This window comes from Babylonia areolata, chromosome 7, assembly GCF_041734735.1.
Source record: "Babylonia areolata isolate BAREFJ2019XMU chromosome 7, ASM4173473v1, whole genome shotgun sequence".
Classification (NCBI taxonomy): domain Eukaryota; kingdom Metazoa; phylum Mollusca; class Gastropoda; order Neogastropoda; family Buccinidae; genus Babylonia; species Babylonia areolata.
The window spans coordinates 42,993,472-43,014,371 of NC_134882.1; the positions used below are offsets into that span (position 1 = coordinate 42,993,472).

Below are 20,900 nucleotides of genomic sequence, written 5' to 3' on the forward strand. Positions count from 1 at the left end.
AGGGGAAGGAATAGGACCGAACAGCCAGAGACATACTGAGATACATACAAGCAGACAGGATGTAGACATGATAGGTCGATAGGAGACAGGAATACAGATAAATACACAGGACATACACTTTGTGGTTTTAGTTTCTGTTTCTCAAGACGGTGTCATCATGTTCAGACAAATCTATATAAGCTACAACACATCTGCCATGCAAATGCCTGACAGCAGTGTAACCCCACACGCTAGTCAGGCCTTGAGTGCATATATATTTATCTGTCTATCTATCCATATATATCTTAATTATAAGAGTAGATTTCTTCTGCAGAATTCTGCCAGAGGACAACCCTTTTGTTGCCATGGGTTCTTTTTCAGTTCGTCAAGTGCATGGTGCACATGGGACCTTGGTATATCGTCTCATCCAAATGATGAGATAGTTTGATTCTCAAGTCAAACTTATGAGAAAGGGTGAGAGCAGAAATCAAACTCACACCTTCACGGACACTGTATTGGCAGATGAGCGTCCTAACCATTCTGCCACCATCCTCCTCAGATATTAAAAGATAGACTGGGGACAAACAGAGACAGAGATAGATACATACACATACACTGGCTGCAGAGAAGATGGTAGACTGCAAATGAAAAAAACAAAACAAAAAACAAAAAACAACAACAAACAAACAACAACAAAAAACTGAAGGATGTATAACAAGACTCACTTTTGATAAAAACTATCTTCAGGGACAGTGTTAACTGGAAATGACAGTGGGGAGAAAGGCAAGACCTAAGAGAAGTTATGAGTATTAATCAGAAAAAGAAGCAAAGATGGACAATGAAGTAAATACAGATCAGAAGAAGTGTGTGAAAAATGAAAAAAAAGGGATAATAATAAGAAATGAAACACAAATGAATAAAAATAAATATACATAGACAGGTAGATTGGTAAGAGGGCAATAAGGTTTCACTACTACACAGAATACAGAGGATATAAAAGGGAAAAATTTTCAGCAAACTGGTAAGTTTTTTTGTTTTCTTTGCAGTAGTTTGGTTTTGAGTTTGAATAACAAAAACAGTACGATTAGCCTGCAGCAGCCTTTGTTTCCCTGATGCATACTCCAGTTTACTGTCACACCATTCAGCATCTTCAGATCAGTTACTGTCAGTACTTCATTTTTTCTCACATGTCCTCCAGAAAGTGTGTATGTGAAGGAATTACCAATTATGAGGTGAAGGTGTGGTATGCTTGTGTGTGTGTGTGTGTGTGTGTGTGTGTGTGTGTGTGTGCACATACACATGTATCTGTTAGTGTGTGTGTGTCAATCTGCAGAAACAGATCTAACACGCACTTCTCATACTTCTGTAGATGCCTTACTCTCACAAGTTCGGGTATGAACACCCTTCAACATAAAGCAGCCGAAAAAGCAACCACAAATATCATAACTCTTTTCTTCAAGTAATGAGTAACAATATGTATGCTTCTCCAAAGCAAGCATATGCCACATGTCTAAACCTCAGGAAGACACTAACATGAAGTGTTGGTTGTGCATGCAATCTCTTACAGGATCTGAACTGTGGAAATGCATGGAAATGGTGTAAAATTAAACGTTCAAATCTACATAAAAACCAATGAAAAGTAAAAACTGTTGAACACAATACATATGGTAAAAATTTGGTGTAATGGCTTGAGAAAACTACAATCAAGACAAGCAGTCTGTTGTTCTTGTGCAATATTAGTTCATCAATTCTCTGAGATTCTCTATCTCCAGATAAATAAACAAGAACATAAATAAATACAGAAATAAATAGCCAGTTGTGGTCATAAAATAACAAAGACACTTATTTTATGGATGAAGTTTTCAATCCCATAATCCATAATAAAAGTAAACACACATATTTATCAGCATGTGTCCAGACATACACACACACACACATACACACACCTATAGGAGATTTCCAAATCTTGTTTCTGTACACATTCCACAACAATATTGCATGGCAATTATGAAACAGCCCAAAAGAGCCCATACTTACATTACTATTATCAGAAAATGCTATCTACAGAACTGGTTTGAATTTCAATGCACTGATATTTCTTCCGTTTTATAGGCAGCAAAATGAAGGACTTTCCGTGACTTTGAGAGGTTTTTGTTTGTTTTGTTTTTTGTTTTTAACCAGTGAAAAGACAGTGGTCTTCTTGCAGAATTATTTCCAAGGATCTATTCAAGGACAACTGATTCTCCAAAAAAGATCTGAATTGGTGTCCAGGGGTTATCAAGTTCACTCCTTAAAAACGAAAACAACTAAACACCAGTACAAGTCACCTGGTCAAGTGTTAACTGGTCTAACAGGTGAAAAAAAAAAAAGTTTCTCTCTCCACAAGACACACACACACACTCAGCCATGCCAGTACCTGGTACAAACATTGGACGGTACATGTTCACCAATATCAGACAGGTGTCTGATGTATTGTCTGCCTGATTGATTCATTGACTCCTGTTTTTGAAAATCTATAAGCGATTCTCACCATTGACAAAAGACTGCAATACACAAAGAGGATAAAAGTTCAAGGAAACAGCCATCAACTATTTTTTAAACCACAAAATGAACTTCAATCAGCTCTCAACTTTAAAAAAAAAGAAAAAAAAGATCTTTTTTCCTTTTTCGCTGATACCTTTTGAACACAGGACCACAAAAACACAAAACATAACAACCAACAACATAACAACCAAAAAAAACCCAACCAAACAAATCTAGAGCCAGTAGTCATCATCCCTCCTTCTTACGACTAGGTGGTGTGTAGAAGTTCTGCGTGGGCCGGCGACGCTCAGGTTGCTCTTGGCGCCGATGCGCAGGACCCGACCCTCCCCTTCGAAACTCCATGTTGGGGATGGGGCCAGACCCGAACCCTTCCTGCCCCGGGAAGGGCGGAGGGGCCATCATGCCAGGCCCAGGCCCATAGCCAGGGAAGAACCCCGGGGTGGACATCAGCGGGGCTCCCTGAGGTGGTGGTGGTGGTGGGGGGTAACTGTTGTTCTGTACAGAAAGAACACTGACATTGGCACATCGGAAGGAGATCACTGGGGTTGGTTCATGGAAGGGAATTCACTGAGTGAAAGGGAGAACACTGGGATTAGTTCATGCAAGGGAGAACAGTTGGTTCATGCAAGGGAGAACACTCAGGTTGGTTCATGCAAGGGAGAACACTGGGGCTGGTTCACTGAGATCACTGAGATTGGTTCGTGAAAGGAAGAACACTGGGGAAGGTTCATGGAGGGGAGAACACTGGGGATGGTTCATGAAAGGAAAAACACTGGGGGTGGTTCATGGAAGTGAGACCAAGATTGGTTTGTGAAAGGAAGAACACTGGGGGTGGTTCATGGAAGGGAGATCACAGAGACTGGTTTGTGAAAGGAAGAACACTGGGGGTGGTTCATGGAAGGGAGATCACCAAGATTGGTTTGTGAAAGGAAGAACACTGGGGGTGGTTCATGGAAGGGAGATCACAGAGACTGGTTTGTGAAAGGAAGAACACTGGGGGTGGTTCATGGAAGGGAGATCACAGAGACTGGTTTGTGAAAGGAAGAACACTGAGGTTGGTTCATGGAAGGGAGATCACAGAGACTGGTTTGTGAAAGGAAGAACACTGGGGGTGGTTCATGGAAGGGAGAGAACTGGGGTTGATTCATGAAGAATGATCATCAAAATTGGTTCATGAAAGAAAGAACACTGGATTTGGTTCATGGTAAGGAGAGCACTGGTGTTGGTTCATGGAAGGGAGATCACCAAGAATGAACACTGGGGTTGGTTCAGGGAAAGGAGAGCACTGGGATTGGTTCATGGAAGGGATATCACTGAGAATGGTTCATGAACGGGCGAACGCGGGCTGGTTCATGGACCGTTTTCCAGTCACGTGCAAGCTGGGTATGTGTGTGTCCCAGCACATGTTGCTTCTGATTCTGCGTGTATCTGGTGTCCCTCATTTCTCTTTCTCCACAGACCCATTGCCAGAGTTCTGTTCCACTGGTCTTTACAGGACGCATGTGGTCTATTTCTTTTACTTACCAAGCTGTAGCCCAGAAATGGGTCCATTGAGACTGGCTGGGCTAGTTAAGAAAACAGATTTGAACTTTTAAACATGATTGCAGTGCTGTCACTAAAAAAAAAAAAATCTTTTTTCATAACTTGACAAGACCCAGAACCAACATAAACACCAACACTAACCAACTTAAATAAACCTAAAACAATACAGACCAGATCATCACCCTCATCTTACGACAGTTTTGTGCAGTGTGAGAAAGTGGGCGAGTCAGGTTGTCAGGGATAAGATCCTTCAGATCCATGTTGGTGGGGAGGAAGGGAAGGGGGAGGCCAATCATACCCAGTTGCCAGGGAGAAGGGGTGGAATGCAGGGGCCCTACCTGTGGGTGTTGGTAGGGGTTGTTTTCAGAAGAAATACCTAACGCCTAGTTGTTGTTATGGGGGATAGCTGAGTGTACAGAGGAACTACACTGATTCTGTTATGAGGGTAGGAAGGGTGATTCATGAAGATAAAACCAGTTTTGTGAGGTGGAACATGGGGTGGTTCGAGAGAATTCACCAGATTGTTGTGATGGGTGGGGAAGTTGGGGGGGATGGATGTCAGAAGGAAAACCCGTTTATGGTAGTAAGTTGGTTTGGAAAGGGCGGGGGTGGTTCAGAATAATACAAACCTGTTTGTGAGGGAGGAAATGGGTGGATGTCAGAGGAGATCACCAGTTTTTGTGGGTGGGAAAGGGGGGTGGTCAGGAAGAATCACAAGACTTTTGTGAGAAGGGAAAGGGGTGGATTCATGGAATAGATCACGAGACGGTTTGTGAAGAGATGAGGTTGGTGGAAGGGGGTGGTTGTGAAAGGAAACCCTGGGTTGTTCTGGAGGGGAGAACTGGGGTGGATTCAGAGAATATCATCAAACTATTTTGGTGGTTTGGTCGGTAGGAAGCAGGTTTTGGTTCATGAAGGGAATCTACCAAGTACATGTGTTGGCGGGGAGAGGGGTGGTAGGGAAAGGGATAATAAACGTCATGACCAAGGGGGTGTCTGAGTCAGTGTGAGTGGAGGTGTGGGAACATGGATGTCAGAATAATACTACCCAGTTCTGTGCCAGTGGGAAGGGGTGGATGTCAGAATAATACCTACCCAGTTCTGTGTGGGTGGGAAGGGGTGGATGTCGGAACACAGCACTTCCTCTTGATTTCCATAGTCCAGAAAGGTCACCACCGCCGTTGCTCCATTCTCTGCCACAGCTTCCACCACCGCACGGTATAACTGTCAATATCAACACTTCTATAACCACCACCACACTGTATAACTGTCAACATCGACAGATCTGTCAACAACAGCTGTCAACAACTTCAGACTTCATTATGTCCGCACAAAAATAAGAACAAATTCCTTGTAACAGGTTAAAAACATCAACAGATCTGTCAACAACTTAAGACTTCAGACCACAAAAAATAAGTCTACAAAAATAAGAAAATTTTCCTTGCAACAAGTTAAAAAACACAAAATTCAAGCATAAGACATACCTACATGTGTCTTGTGTTCTGCCATACCTATGCACAAACATATAGCACACTTGCTACCCCACATGCATGCACACACATGTTCTTGTGATTCCCCCCTCCCCCCAGAAACACACACATTCTTGTGCATTATGTTATCAACTGAAGTTACTGCTTGAATTAAACATGGGTCACTTTAAATCTGGTGAAGTTCTAAAAGAAAACATGCCAAAAAACACGAAAATATACACTGAACAATACACATGCAAATTCATGGATACAAACATATCTACACATCTTGGGGGAAAAAGAGAGAGAGCGAGAGAGAGTGAAAGGTGCATCACACCACCTGCAAAGACAAATAGCACCTATAAATGACTAAAGTGAAACTGGTATGAAATACCAAAATTACAGAGCATAGACTTGTTTAAAATCTACATACAGACATAAATTGCACATGCAGATATGGATTACTACCCCTCACACACACACACACACACACACATACACAGTAGTATAAGAGCATCCATCAGAAATTACAGTTGTATAAGTACAACTGGTAGTAAATAGTGTCAAAAATACACCTATAAATCATCATTTTTCTAAAGATCAGTCATTGTATGTGACAGGCTCTAAATGTCAGGAGAACACAAAAATGCTTATGAATAGAAACCAACACAATGCATTTTCTTTTCAGAACAAAATGGAATTTATGTTTGCCTGCTTGATAATGCTTTCAATGTTTACCAGTTTCATGAGATATAAATAAATAAACATGTATGGCCCCTGCCCCTCACAACTTTGGGCTGTGCAGTCCCAAATACTTGGCTTGAAACAGTCTGTGAATGTAATGCCTTGAGATGCATGCTGTCAATCTAATCTAAAAAACAATTTTTTGGAAAAAAAAAGAAGTTGATCACAGCTTCTTTCTGCAGTGTCTTTTGTTTATCAAGGTGGACCACTGCGTCTTTTTTGTTCCATTTCTCAGGCCAGCTGAAGAAAGGCCACCGTGAACTTGGAAGACCCTGCAAGCGCTGCAAGGACACCTTGAAGACAAACCTCAAAGCCTGTGACATAGACATGGCTTCCTGGGAAATTGATGCCCTTGATCGCTCTCGCTGGAGTATGCTGTGCTCTAATGGCATAAAGACATTTGAAAACAAGAGAATGCCAGCCATTAAGGAGAAGCGTGAGTGAAGGAAGCAGGGCTCAACTTCTGGAGACATTTTCCCTTGCAACACCTATGGGAAGTGCTGCACATCCAGAATCGGCCTCTTCTCCCATATGACCGACAGATAAGCCTGTCTGCCTACTCATCCGTCGGTCCGACGGGAGACTCCATCAAGGAACTACTGGAGATGTCTTTATGAACTTTTATGCACATGCTTATTACCTTAACATCAGACTTAGAGTGAAACTTGGAAGTAAAATTTCTAGGAGTAAAAGAGCTTGAGTGGAAAATAGTCATATCCAGAGTGGAGTTTTAATTTTTAGTAAAAGGATCATGATAGAAAGATTGTCATATTTAGAGCAGAACTAGAATTCTGGGAGTAAAGGAACATGAGAGAAAAAATTGTCACATTCAGGAGCGGAACTTGAATTTTGGGGAGTAAAAGAACATGGGAGAAAAAAATGGTCATATCTACAGTGGATCTAGAATTTTAGGGAGTAAAGGAATATGAAAGAAAAAAAAGTCATATTCAGAGTGGATCTAGAATATTTGACAGAAAAACAAAATGAGAGAAACCTGGTCATCCTCCCAGTATTTGGCCAGCACTGTCTGTCCTCTTCGCCACACAGGTCTGGGAGGGCCCTGAAACACACAGCAACACACAACACTGTCTAGTTCTGTACAGAAAGGAACACACAGCAACACACAACACTGTCTAGTTCTGTGTAGAAAGGAACACACAGCATCACACAACACTGTCTAGTTCTGTATAGAAAGGAACACACAGCAACACACAACACTGTCTAGTTCTGTACAGAAAGGAACAAACAGCAACACACAACACTGTCTAGTTCTGTATAGAAAGGAACACACAGCATCACACAACACTGTCTAGTTCTGTATAGAAAGGAACACACAGCATCACACAACACTGTCTAGTTCTGTATAGAAAGGAACACACAGTAACACACAACACTGTCTAGTTCTGTATAGAAAGGAACAAACAGCAACACACAACACTGTCTAGTTCTGTATAGAAAGGAACACACAGCATCACACAACACTGTCTAGTTCTGTATAGAAAGGAACACACAGCAACACACAACACTGTCTAGTTCTGTATAGAAAGGAACACATAGCAACACACAACACTGTCTAGTTCTGTATAGAAAGGAACACACAGCAACACACGACACTGTCTAGTTCTGTACAGAAAGGAACAAACAGCAACACACAACACTGTCTAGTTCTGTACAGAAAGGAACACACAGCATCACACAACACTGTCTAGTTCTGTATAGAAAGGAACACACAGCAACACACGACACTGTCTAGTTCTGTATGGAAAGGAACACACAGCAACACACAACACTGTCTAGTTCTGTATAGAAAGGAACACACAGCAACACACAACACTGGCTGTCTGGACAGAAACACACAGCAACACACAACACTGGCTGTCTGGACAGAAACACACAGCAACACACAACATTGGCTGTCTGGACAGAAACACACAGCAACACACAACACTGTTTGGTTCTGTATGGACAGAAATACAGCAACACACAACACTGTCTGGTCCTTTATGGACAGAAACACACAGCAACACACAACACTGTCTGGTCCTGTCTGGACAGAAACACACAGCAACACACAACACTGTTTGGTTCTGTATGGACAGAAATACAGCAACACACAACACTGTCTGGTCCTTTATGGACAGAAACACACAGCAACACACAACACTGTCTGGTCCTGTATGGACAGAAACACACACCAACACACAACACTGTCTGGTTCTGTCTGGACAGAAACATACAGCAACACACAACACTGTCTGGTCCTGTCTGGACAGAAACATACAGTAACACACAACACTGTCTGGTCCTGTATGGACAGAAACATACAGCAACACACAACACTGTCTGGTCCTGTATGGACAGAAACATACAGCAACACACAACACTGTCTGGTCCTGTATGGACAGAAACATACAGCAACACACAACACTGTGCAGTTCTGTATGGAAAAGAACCCACAACAATATCTTTTCTGGATGGACAGAAACATACAGCAACACACAACACTGTGTGGTTCTGTATGGAAAAGAACACACAACACTATCTTTTCTGTATGGACAGAAACGTACAGCAACACATAACACTGTCTGGTCAAGTGTCATGTGACAGCCTTACCTCAGCATAGGATAACTATGCCATTCACGCAATGCTTGCTGGTCCGTTTTTCACTCCCCCAATACCAATACCTAGTCCAAGTTACATCTCCAAGTTAGTCCAACTTACATCCCCAAGGCAAAGACATACCCGTAGCATTCCACGTAAATTCTATGCAATTTCTCACCAGATAATTCAAGATAAAAAAACATCCTCAAAACATTTATATAATCATCAAACAACAGTAATACATACATGATATAAAGAAAAGACAGAAACATCCAAAGAGTAAACAGGTTTCTCTCGAGACAATACTGGCCAGCTGGTTTCCTCTTCTACCACTCTGATTCATTCAGATGCTGAGCTAATCCATACCAACCCCTATCCCAGCCTTCAGACCCACAGAACACCACTCACGTCTTGCCTACGGGGACCCTGTTGCTGGTACTGTCTCTGCTTGTCAGGGTATGACCTCTGACCCACCCCAGCCTGGCTGTAGCCCGCCGGATCCATCTGCCTCGGATGACTGAACGACTGTTGTGCGTCACTGCGCCCCCCTGCATAGTTACTGCCCCTGTTGTCAGGGTAATGCTCTCGCAGAACTCTGCGATTGGTGTGATCTGCGTTGGGGTGGTCTGTGTCACCCCCACCACCGTATCGAGTCCTGTTATCGTGGCTGTGGTCCGGACCCCCCCGCGAGCTGACCGGACGCGAAGGCACAGCACCTTGGAAACCACCGCCATCGCGACCCATTTTGTTGGCCAGCCGCGGGGGGAGGTTCTGTTGGCGTCGACCAGGGTTGAAGTCATCGTTGTGATAGTTCCCCCCTCCTCCTCCTCCTCTCGAGTCTCTTCCGCCCCCTCCGCTGTGGTCGGAGGACCGGTAGCCAGAGTCTGAGCTTTGGTTGTTGTGGTTGGAGTCAGAGGAGCGGGAGGAGTTGGGGCTTTCTCTGTAACTGGACCCCCCAGACCTGTAAGAGGGGGCGGGGTGCTGAGGGGGCGGTGGGTGAGCCACAGACACGGACAGCCCACGAGGGGTGTAACTGCCATTGGAGGCAGTCTGGGGTCTCTGGTTCACTGTCTGGTTGGAGGATGAAGACTTTGGGTTTGACACAGATGAAGAAGAGAACTTCTGACTGTTGCTGGCTTGATGGGTTTCTGAAACAGCAATTCGCTTTGGGGAGTTAAGTTTTCAGTCAGTGATGCTTCAGGAATGAGATGTCATCGCCGGTATTCATATTTCTTTAAAATGTATGAATCATGAACACTATAGCAAACATAATTACAGTTAAAAACATTACAGAAAAAATCAAGCTTTGAGAATACTGCATAATTATTGATTAACACACAACCACTGTCTCATCAATTGCACACACACATGCTGTCTCAAACTTGCACATACACATTTACATGAAGATGCACGCACACACACATACACACACACACACACTATGATCATCTATACCAAAAACAACATACATTTATACAAGCATTCTCTAAAAAGCCAAAAAGCACACACCTTACCTGATTTGGGCAGAATTTTTTTTCTCTAAAAAGTCAGATAGTCAGCACACGCCTTACCTGATTTGGACGGAATCTTGTTCTCTAAAAAGTCAAACAGTGTTGCTGGGCCACTGGGTCGACTGGACATGGGTTCCTCCTCATCCCCACCCCTGTCCCCCCTCCCCCGTCTGCCCCCTCCGCGCCCTCCACCTGAACAACACAAGCACTGTCAAAGTGAAATCCAGGCTCGACCCCTTTTTACTTTGTTTTGCACAAAAATATACAATCAACAGGAATAGAATAGTAGAGGAAAAAAAGAGCAGGACAAACAAAAAGAAGTAACATGGAATTTAATGAAGAACAGTTACAGATGGAAAATCTAAGTGGACAACCTACACAGAATATGAAAGTTCATAACTATTCAGCTTTCCCAGAAGGGAAGTACATGCAAGTTAACTGTGTTACGAACCCTTTAGTTATTTCTACCTCATTTTAAGTCTCACTCTTTTTTTTCACTCTTTTCTTCATTAAGACAAACATTCACAGATACAAATATGATTTAAATTTAAGAAAGTAAAAACATACCATTGCTCTGAATATTGACAATTTAACATCAAAACAATGTAGGCAGAACAATGAATATTTGTGAACATATTGATTTAGCAAGGATATAAAGCTCAGTTTCATACTAAGCATTGCATATGGTGCCCATTTCTGAACATATCTATCATTTTTAAGCCTTAAAGTCTAACTTCAATCTGTTGAAAAACCATGTCACACCCAGTGAGGCATTACCTCTGCCCCCTCGCCGTGAGTCATCCCTGTCTTCCTCCTGGCGGTAGTCTCCCCTGTCTCGCTGGTATCCTCCTCCTCCTCCTCGACCTCCACCCATCCCACCTCCTCTTCCTCCTCTCCCATACCCAAAGCCGTCCCTGTCTCTGCCGCCCAGCAGACTTCCGATGGCTTCGCTGACGTTGCCCCCACACTGACGAAGGGCGTTGGAGGCCTGGTCAGGGGAGAAGCCCATCTCCACAATGTGGGCCACGTCACGGTCATTGACAAATGGTTTCTGGCCACCACCAAACGTCTTGGCCTTGACGGTCAGCGCTTCCGCAATGGTGGCCTGTCGCTGCTGCAGGAACTCACTGTCGTCCTCCTCCTTGGTCTGTTTGCTGGCAGCCAGCGACTTGAAGTTGTCTGCAACACATACACTGCCAGTCTGAAGAAAAAGAAGAAATAGAGCAGAAGAAGAAGAAGAAGAAATTTTTTGTAGTGCTTTTGAACCTATCAAAGCACTGTACAATAACATCAGTCACACAATATATACTGGAACACATACATTCATCCATACAAACATGAACCCACAAACACGTGGAAGAGAGAGACAAGTGGATCCACAAAATACAGGCATGAAATGGAGTGACTTAATTATGTTCTAACTGCTTGAAAAGGAATATCCTATATTTGATTTAAAAGATATGAGATGAATTTTGATGCCAGAGCAATGCTCAAGCACAGGGCTCAGTGAGGTAAGAGAAACAAATCGCCAGCATTCGGACACACTGCCAACCCACCTCTGCGTGGTGCCTCCACTGTGGCAATCTTCTTCCCAAAAGGCACAAATGGTGGTGGACCACCCTCTGACTGGATTCCTAGCCGTGACTGCTGGGCCAGTTTCTGGGAACAGAGACCAACAGTCAGTTGTGCAAAAGAGCTCATCAGTTGTGGGGATTCCTTCCCACATTACAAACACACACACACATGCACACACACATATACATGTATATTACAGTGTATTTTACTACAAAATTGTGCCTGGGACAATCTTCTTGCTGTGTGTTCTTTTACATATTATGTGCTAATCATTGTCCTGGTACCATTAAGACTCCTTTAATTAATTAACAAAATAACATAAAAGCTTTCTGATCAAGGAGAAGCTATCACACTGCATAAAAGAACTGATGTAATGTTCCATTTTTCATGTTTGATGGCACACTTGCAGGACGCATCAAGTGTTTACACAGTAACTGGAAAGTACGAAGTTTAAACCACATCTCCAAATTTTTCCCTGCAAGAACTGAAACATCTCCATTTTTTTCTAACCATGACATATCAATTATTTTTGCAAAGTTATATTCCAGTGATGCCAGTGACGTGTGCATGCTTGTGTGCCTGCGCATGTGTGTGTGTGAGCGAACATATGTAACAACAAATCCTTCCAACAAGTGTGTTTTCTTTGCCCTCTGATTCACGTACTCGCTTCAGTTCCCAGGACTCCACCAGACTGGGGACACGGCCGCCCAGCAGACGAGCGTTCTTGTTGGTCAGAAGCAGGTAGGAGCTCTCCACGTCCACAGTACCCTCTAGCAGCAGTTTGCTTCCAGGAGGCGTCAGCACGCTGCACAAGGAAAACGTTAAAGAAAAAATGTTAGCTCATAGTGCCCTGGCATCAAAAGCTGTATCATTAAAATGGTGTATGGGTTCCTCCTGCATATGCATGCATGCACAAACCACAATGGGAACTAACTTCTACAGTATTTCTGGCTGTGTTGCCTAGTGTCAATCTGAAGGGAAACCCAGTCAATTTTCATGTTTTCTCTGTTTTTCTGCATCAATGTGGCAGAGGAACCTGCCAAGACTGTAAACTCCTTAGGGCTGAATGGGTTAAAAGCTAACAGTTCCATTGCCTTTCATGGCCACCAAGGTAGTGAATCCCTATCCAGAGTGTCTGGAGCTGGTGATAGGAAAGCCAGGCACAATCCTCTCCCTCCGCTGTTTTAACCTGGCTCTACCGGTCAGGTATCCATTCACACCTGGGTGGAGTGGGAAAAATTGGAGCAAAGTGCCTTTCCCAAGGACACCAGACCCTGCCTATACGAGGCCTCAAACCCTGATCACCGGTGAACACTAGATCAGAAGTGTCTTACCAACTCTGCCATCGCAACTCCAAGGACAAAAAAAAAAAGAAAAAAAAAAGACAGTGAATATAATGCTGATGTTTGATACGTTACTCCCGTCTATACTGCTTATGTAAAACAACCAGGGCTTTCCGTTTCAGTTTCCTATTTATCAATGTTATCATTGTCATCAATATCATTACAACTAATCAGCCCTTGTCATGATTATTATCAATACCATTATTACTAATCAGCCTGTGTCATGATTACAGTCATCATTATCATCATTATTAATCAGTCTTTGTTGAGCATTATTACTAATCAGCCTTTGTCATGGTTACAATTTTCAGTATCATCACTCCTAATCAGTCTTTGTTGTGATCCTCTCCAGCATTATGGACTGATAAACATTCATGACCTATGGCTGTGATTACATGAAGTTTGGTAACTTATTTTCCTAATACTGTTTCTGAGAGGAGACCATCGACCATCATTTCCTTGTGTGAGCATGTGTGTACATGGTTTCCAGTGTGATTGGGGTGCAGAGCAAACACCATTTATTATTACTGGATAATCAAACATTTAATTCAAGGGTCAGTCTTTATGCTAGTATTGGTGCTGTGTTGTGTTTTTTTCAGAGATCAGTAATCAATGAATACAGTCATGTCAAGTCTACTGTCTCCAAAGAGAAATTCACATGATATTTGTTTATGATATGATATGATATAGATACTTATATTGCGCCTATCCTCAGTCTAAGACCAAGCTCTAAGTGCCAGAGATCAGTAATCAATGAATACAGTCATGTCAAGTCTATTGTCTCCAAAGAGAAATTCACATGATATTTGTTTATGATATGATATGATATAGATACTTATATTGCGCCTATCCTCAGTCTAAGACCAAGCTCTAAGCGCCTTTCAAACAGTCATTTGCACTATAGGCTGCCTACTTGGCTAGAGCCCACTGAGAGCTGCCTCTGGGCACTCATCATTCGTTTAGTCATTCAATCAAGCTTCGGTCATGCACATGTGTGCACACACACATATACACAAACATATAACATTTATAACTGCATGTCTGTTTGATTTATACCCCTTATTGTAGGCAGTCATAATCTGTTTTCTGGGGTATGCAAGCCTGTGGTATGTTCTAGTCCTTAATCTTTTTCTTTTCACCCTTGCAAAAATAGGATTACTTTCAAAAGACACACAGATTGTGCAATATTAAAAAGTAGCATTATTATTTGAAGAATTGTAAATAATAATATTCATAATCCAAATGAAGAACATGTAAGATGTGGGTTATGTCACTGTACAGTAGTACTAATCAAGAACACTGACATCGTTACACATGGACTAATTTAGTCAAAATTCAAATAGGTAAAAAAATGACAAGGGTGTTTTTAGCAAATAAAAACAACACTCCAAACACGCACTGCAGTATGACCCTATATCAATATGGTGTGATGTTTCTTTCAAATACATGTAAATCAATTATTTAAGAAAAAACAACAACAAAAAACATATATATATATACACACACACACAAACACACACACACATATATATATATATATATATGTGTGTGTGTGTGTGTGTGTGTGTGTGTGTGTGTGTGTCTGACACATGATGTGTGCTATTCGTTTTTCTTTTTCATCCTCACTTGAGATTCCTGAGAGGTTCTAGGCAGATGGCGACCATGTTGGCGTGACCGTCCGTGAGGGTAATTTTCCACAGGCGTGGTGCTGCCTGTGACTCCTCATTGTCTTTGGGGGCAGACAGGTTCCGTAGCTTCAGGATCTGTAGGACCGCCGGGCCCACCACCTGGTGGTTCCAAAATAATCATCACTATTTCTACCGTGCTCAGTCCTGTACAGAGTCAAATCAACATGCTTACACACCAGTCATTGATAGGCATGCATAGCTCTGATACAGCAGGGAAACTGTAGATCATGGTTATCAATATAGTGGCCAAAATTCATGACAAGATCCAGTACACAACAATGTCAACAGGAAGCAGAATTATTTCATTAAACCTGGAAGGAGTTCACACAAAGTTCAGTCTCTTAACAGCAACATTTTTCAAGAATCTTACATTTTAGATTTCTGAGAGATCATTAGACAGGTAAATTCCAAGAACCCAGAACTGTTGTTGTTCTTTCTTTTTTAAAGAAATAAAAACAAACAAACAAAACCCACTATGACAACCCATTCCAGCCTTAACTATTCTATCCTGAGTCACACAGTGAGTACTTTCCAGATCATGATGCTGAGTTTGCCGGATGGGAAGGCATCATTGACTGTTTACTGTCTGCTATAACTGGGAACAAATCAGAGAACTAATAGTGGCTGCAATACAATTTCAGATGTCTCACTTTGCATTTTCAATATTTCTGTTTATAGAATGATTACATTTTTTTTTTTTGCTTTTCACATGCTATCATTGATAAGAAACATAGCAATGTATTAATGATCAAAGCAAAATTTTAAGGAACATTCTGATTTCAAATGTCCCATTTTCTAAGTTTTTCATTTTTGTCCATTTCTGGGATGTTCACTATTTCTTTGTTTATAGCATCTCATCATTCATAAGAAGCATGGCAGAGTATTCATGATTAAAGGAAAATCTAGTGGAGATATTTTTTCATTGCATAATGATAATTCTGTGTTCATACCACACAGATTTAAAAATGCTGATTATTATGTTTTACAATCAGATATGAACTGGGAATGGAAAAAAAAAAAAATAAAAAAAATAATAATAAAAATCTGACATTCACAGGGCGATTTATTAGATTTCACACATTTGCATGCAAACGTTTTTTTTTAGCCCTGAAATGATCCTGGTAAGAGACTGGAAATAAAACAAACATAAAATAAAATAAATTCAAATAAAATAAAATAAACAAATGAAGACATTAAAGAATGTAAAGTCAGCTGGTTAGTTATTGCCATGCTATCCGTAGTAGCCATATTCATTAGGACTGCAGACTGAAATATTAATGACCATGATATCTTAAAACTAATTGCATAAAGTTATAACAGAGAGAGAGAAAGGGAGAATGAGAAAGAGAGAAAGACAGAGAGACAGACACTGAGACAGAAGGAGAGAGACAGAGAGAGAGGCTACTTACATAGTCCACTTTTGCTCTCCCAGCATTGAGGCCTGTTGGAAGCCATTTCTCACCAATGTCTCTTAAATCCAACTGAAGAAAACACATGAGGAGAGCTGAGCAACTCATAGTCATCAACAAAAATACACCAAAAAATATTCACTATATATTATCTAAATGTTCTAAAGAGGCCAATGAAATACACAATCTTATGAAAGCTGCATTCAAAAAATCGAAAGGAACCAAACTCTGACGGTTATTCTTGGATCAGTGTGCATACTTTGACACATCCTTGAAACTGCAAACTGAATCTAAATTTATGTTATGCATTCTATAAAAGTGTTGAGACAAACTTTGTTTCCTACATACAGACATCAACTTCATAGATACAGACACTATCACAAGTTTGCTAGCAGCTCAAAAAGACTGGAATAGCCTTCCTATGCATAGTAAAATAAAACCCACCTAAAAAATCTGCAACACAACCTAATGGAGATGTGAACTTTTGAGGAAAATAAAGTTCTGTCAAGATAAAAAAAGAAACAAAAAAAGTCATGTTATTTATAATTTACTTATTCATTTATTGTTAAAATCTACAGCAATAAGAAGTTAACCCTTTCACCGCCAGTTAATTTAATTTTAGAGTGCAAAATTCCCTTGTGCTATAAACACAGAAATTATGGTGTCTAAGAATAGCTGGGGATTCCCCTTGTGATGTGTAGAAAATATTACCTGTCCTACCACCAAACATAAAGAGCAGTACACCAGTAGGTTCATGGATAACCAGGGATCGCGTTAACGCATGTTTTTCGCGTATTTGACGCATTTTGATTTTCGCTGACGCATTTTCACAGCGCTCACGCGTAACACTTACGCAAAACAACTTTTACTCCAAGCCGTATCAATGCATCTTTAGGACTGACTTGGCAGCTAGGTTTGCGATACTGAATCAGATGGTACAAAACAAAGTGTCTGTGCATGCGGAGCACTGCGAGATGCCTACGTGACTCTTAACAGCTACAGCCAATTAACAGAGTATGCGCAACTTGCAATGGAAGGTTCGGCAGCATTGAGCCAGTGCAACGAACTGATTGTCAGGGTTTGTGGTGAATTTCAGCGCCGACGTGAGCGGCGAAAATAGGTGAGTAAACCTTTGATTTAGTGTCATAGGTCTGACGCAATTCTGACTCTAACTTACGCGTTTTTTTGCCGACTTTGCGTAAGCTGCACGCGTTTTGAAAAAGTCTAGCGCGATCCCTGGATAACTGACCCATAATCTGGTCACCCTTCACTGACATGGGTCCTCAACCTAGCTGCTGCATAAATGCAAGTTTGGCAGTGAAAGGATAATAATCATACTGGGTTTTTTTAAAAATATAAAAACATATTCAGCTATACATACATTCAGAGCATTTTTGACAATGGCATCAGCAGATTTATTGCCATTATCTGTGCACTGCTCTTGTCCTTCTGATGTCAGGTGCCTGCAACAAAACCAACAGTTCTCTTTTATTTCAAAACAAACTGTTAATAACCGAGCATGGTTTTTTTTACTCACTTGTGTAAACAAAGTGAGTCTATGTTTTAACCCGGTGTTTGGTTGTCTGTGTGTGTGTGTGTGTGTGTGTGTGTGTGTGCGTGTATGTGTGTGTGTGTGTGTGTGTGTGTGTGCATGTGTGTGTGCGTGTATGTGTGTGTATATTTGTGCGTGTATGTGTGTGTCTGTGGTAAACTTTAACATTGCCATTTTCTCTGCAAATACTTTATCAGTTGACACCAAATTTGGCATAAAAATAGGAAAAATTCAGTTCTTTCCAATCATCTTGTTTAAAACAATATTGCTCCTCTGGGATGGGCACAAAAAAATTAAAAAAAGAAGCCAAATTATATGCAAACTGAATTTACTGTTATGTTCATATTTTTTTAATTCTCTAAACTTGGCACTTTGATCTGATATTCTGACAAAACAACAAGAACAGTCATTATTATCATTTTTTGTTCAAACAGGAACTTCTTTTGCTAAGCATGGAAGTTTTATTTATTTTGCAAACGTTTTGGTGCAGATAGTAAAAAGGGAAATTACTCTGTAATTAATGCTAGGGGACTTAATTTGCTTTAAACTGATCTTTCTCATCTTAAACATTACATTCTGAAATTATACTCAATACATAAAAAGCTTGGATTTTTTTTTGATTTTTTTTTTGATTTTAAGTGTATCACAAGTGAGTCTTGAAGGCCTTGCCTCTCTTGTTTTTTTTTTTGTTTTTTTTTTAACCCGAAGCTTTATAATAACAAATACAGAACACATTTTAATGGATAGATTTTTTTTTTTTTTTAAAGTGTATCACAAGTGAGTCTTGAAGGCCTTGCCTCTCTTGTTGTGTGTTTTTTGTTGTTGTTGATGTTGATTTTGATGGAAGTCTGAGGGGGAAGAGATAGGAAGAGGAAGTTGTAATAAATTTATACTATATACTATACTTGCATCCGCTGAGTAATATCATCTACATAAGACTAAGAGCATGGGATCAAATCTTATACTCGCCAGAATTTTGTCCCCTTTCACTGGACCTTGAGTGATGGTCTGGACGCTAGTCATTCAAATGAGACAATACATTGAGGAGGACCTGCATGCAGCAACCACTTAGTGCACATAAAAGAACCCATGGAAACAACGAGGGTTGTCCCTGGCAAAATTCTGTTTTAAAAAAGTCCACTTTCCTTGTAAACAAAGACACTTACAGACAGAGAAAAATAAAAAGTAAATTTCAGGTGGTGCTGTACTGTGGGAACACACTCTTCCTGGGTAGAGCAGCCTGAGTTTCTCAGAGCAATCTGTTGTGGCAAAAAGCATAATAACAGACAGACACTAAGAGTGAAACTGGCCAACGTTTCGTCTGAAAATACAATACACACAAACACATAACGATGTGCACATACATCCATATATGCACATGCATACACAGACATACATATCTACATATGCACACTACACACACCTATTCCAACCAGTGAACTACTTTTATTTTCTCTTGTCACAGCATTTATTGGTGCAAAAAATTGTTTGGATATATATTTGTATTTCTTTTTATCACAACAGATTTCTCTGTGTGAAATTCTGGCTGCTCTCCCCTGGGAGAGCGTGTCACTACACTACAGCGCCACCCTTTTTTTTTTCCCCCTGCGTGAAGTTTTATTTGTTTTTCCTATCGAAGTGGATTTTTCTACATTATTTTGCCAGGAACAACACTTTTGTTGCCATGGGTTCTTTTACGTGCGCTAAGTGCATGCTGCACACGGGTCCTCGGTTTATCGTCTCATCAGAATGACTAGCGTCCAGACCACCACTCCAGGTCTAGTGGAGGGGGAGAAAATATCGGCGGCTGAGCCGTGATTCGAACCAGCGCGTTCAGATTCTCTCGCTTCCTAGGTGGACGCGTTACCTCTAGGCCATGTGTGTTGCTCAGTTGCTCTCACTAAACAGCAGATGACAGGCTCATGAAAATGTGCGGATGATAGATCACCAGTCTGCACTTCACAAAAATGGGGGTGAGGGGGGTAGGGGGTGGTGGGTAGGGGGGACGTGGGGGGAAGGGGGCGGGGGGTTAAGGGTAATGGGAAGGTTCAAACATGTTTCTAAATTCCAGTCCATTAAATGTTTTGTCACATGTGTGTGTGCGCGTTTCCTTGCTTGCGTGCGCGCGCATACACGTATGCATGCATGTGTAACACTAACAGTGTCTGTGCATGCACATGCTAGTGTGCCAGTGTGTGATTTATACAGTGTGGGTGTTAATGTGGCACAGACATACAGAGGTTAAACATCAACATGCAATACAAATATCTAGTAGTAGCAGTAGTGGTAGTAGTAGTAGTATTGTTTATTGTTACATTCTTCTATTGTTCTAATAGTTATAGTCCTGTGTGAACAGGCAAATCCTAGCTTGCTGATTGGGGAAAGATTTGACAGTAAAATAGGAGGAGGTGTTTACCTTGCTTTCCAACAGTTTATTTTCCAGTTAACAAGAGATGTCTTCAAAGATATAAAAACAGTTGAGTACGTGTCTACACTTAGCAAGGTCAGTTTTCTGAGTTGGAGAGGAAAGCATGTGTCTAAGATGCAAGTGTGATGTGTGCATAGACCTTGGGGAAAAAGCTATGTTCAACAATATGATTGTGCACAATGTACAAAACCGCGCGTAAGTGTGCAATCATATCAGTGGACATCATGATCAACAAGTTAGACACATTGACTAAAACCTACCATCCTCGTCTCGCCAATTCATCGCCTGCCATCTTTCCAAGAATGTGTTACACCAATTGTCATTGGTCTATAAAATACAAGAACCGCAGCAACTATCTATGAATGAAGTTTGTTTTCATAGATCAATTAATCAAAAAGTATGTCGGTTTAGGGCAGAATACGTTGCTGGCTTTAATTAGAATCACAAACATTGTCAATACTTCTTTATGAGATCGTCTGCAATCGAAAAATATCACAGGTGCCACCCAGTTGCTA

The 20,900-nt window shown here is 41.2% G+C and overlaps 1 protein-coding gene across 1 annotated transcript; it reads right to left on the reverse strand.

The window, feature by feature from the left end:
- Nucleotides 1-680: 680 nt before the first annotated feature.
- On the reverse strand, nt 681-20,686 carry LOC143283849 (tudor domain-containing protein 3-like). Its single transcript, XM_076590225.1, has 12 exons — nt 20,646-20,686; nt 17,787-17,868; nt 16,406-16,477; nt 14,935-15,095; nt 12,629-12,770; nt 11,947-12,049; nt 11,168-11,569; nt 10,451-10,567; nt 9,288-10,027; nt 7,273-7,338; nt 5,161-5,289; nt 681-3,018 (listed from the first exon to the last, which is right to left on the reverse strand). Exons 1-12 carry the CDS (start codon nt 20,675-20,677, stop codon nt 2,752-2,754), a joined length of 2,313 nt encoding a protein of 770 aa, XP_076446340.1. The 5' UTR covers nt 20,678-20,686; the 3' UTR covers nt 681-2,751.
- Between the last annotated feature and the right edge of the window lie 214 nt (nt 20,687-20,900).

Excerpts from the sequence above, each read along its gene's own strand:
- LOC143283849 (XM_076590225.1), bottom strand. The coding sequence starts at position 20,677 with ATGGCAGGCGATGAATTGGCGAGACGAGGATG. Across the intron at positions 11,570-11,946 it reads AGTGGAGGCACCACGCAGAG|ACAACTTCAAGTCGCTGGCT; the intron begins GTGGGTTGGCAG and ends TATGTGTTGCAG. Across the intron at positions 10,568-11,167 it reads CTCACGGCGAGGGGGCAGAG|GGGGCAGACGGGGGAGGGGG; the intron begins GTAATGCCTCAC and ends GAGGGCGCGGAG.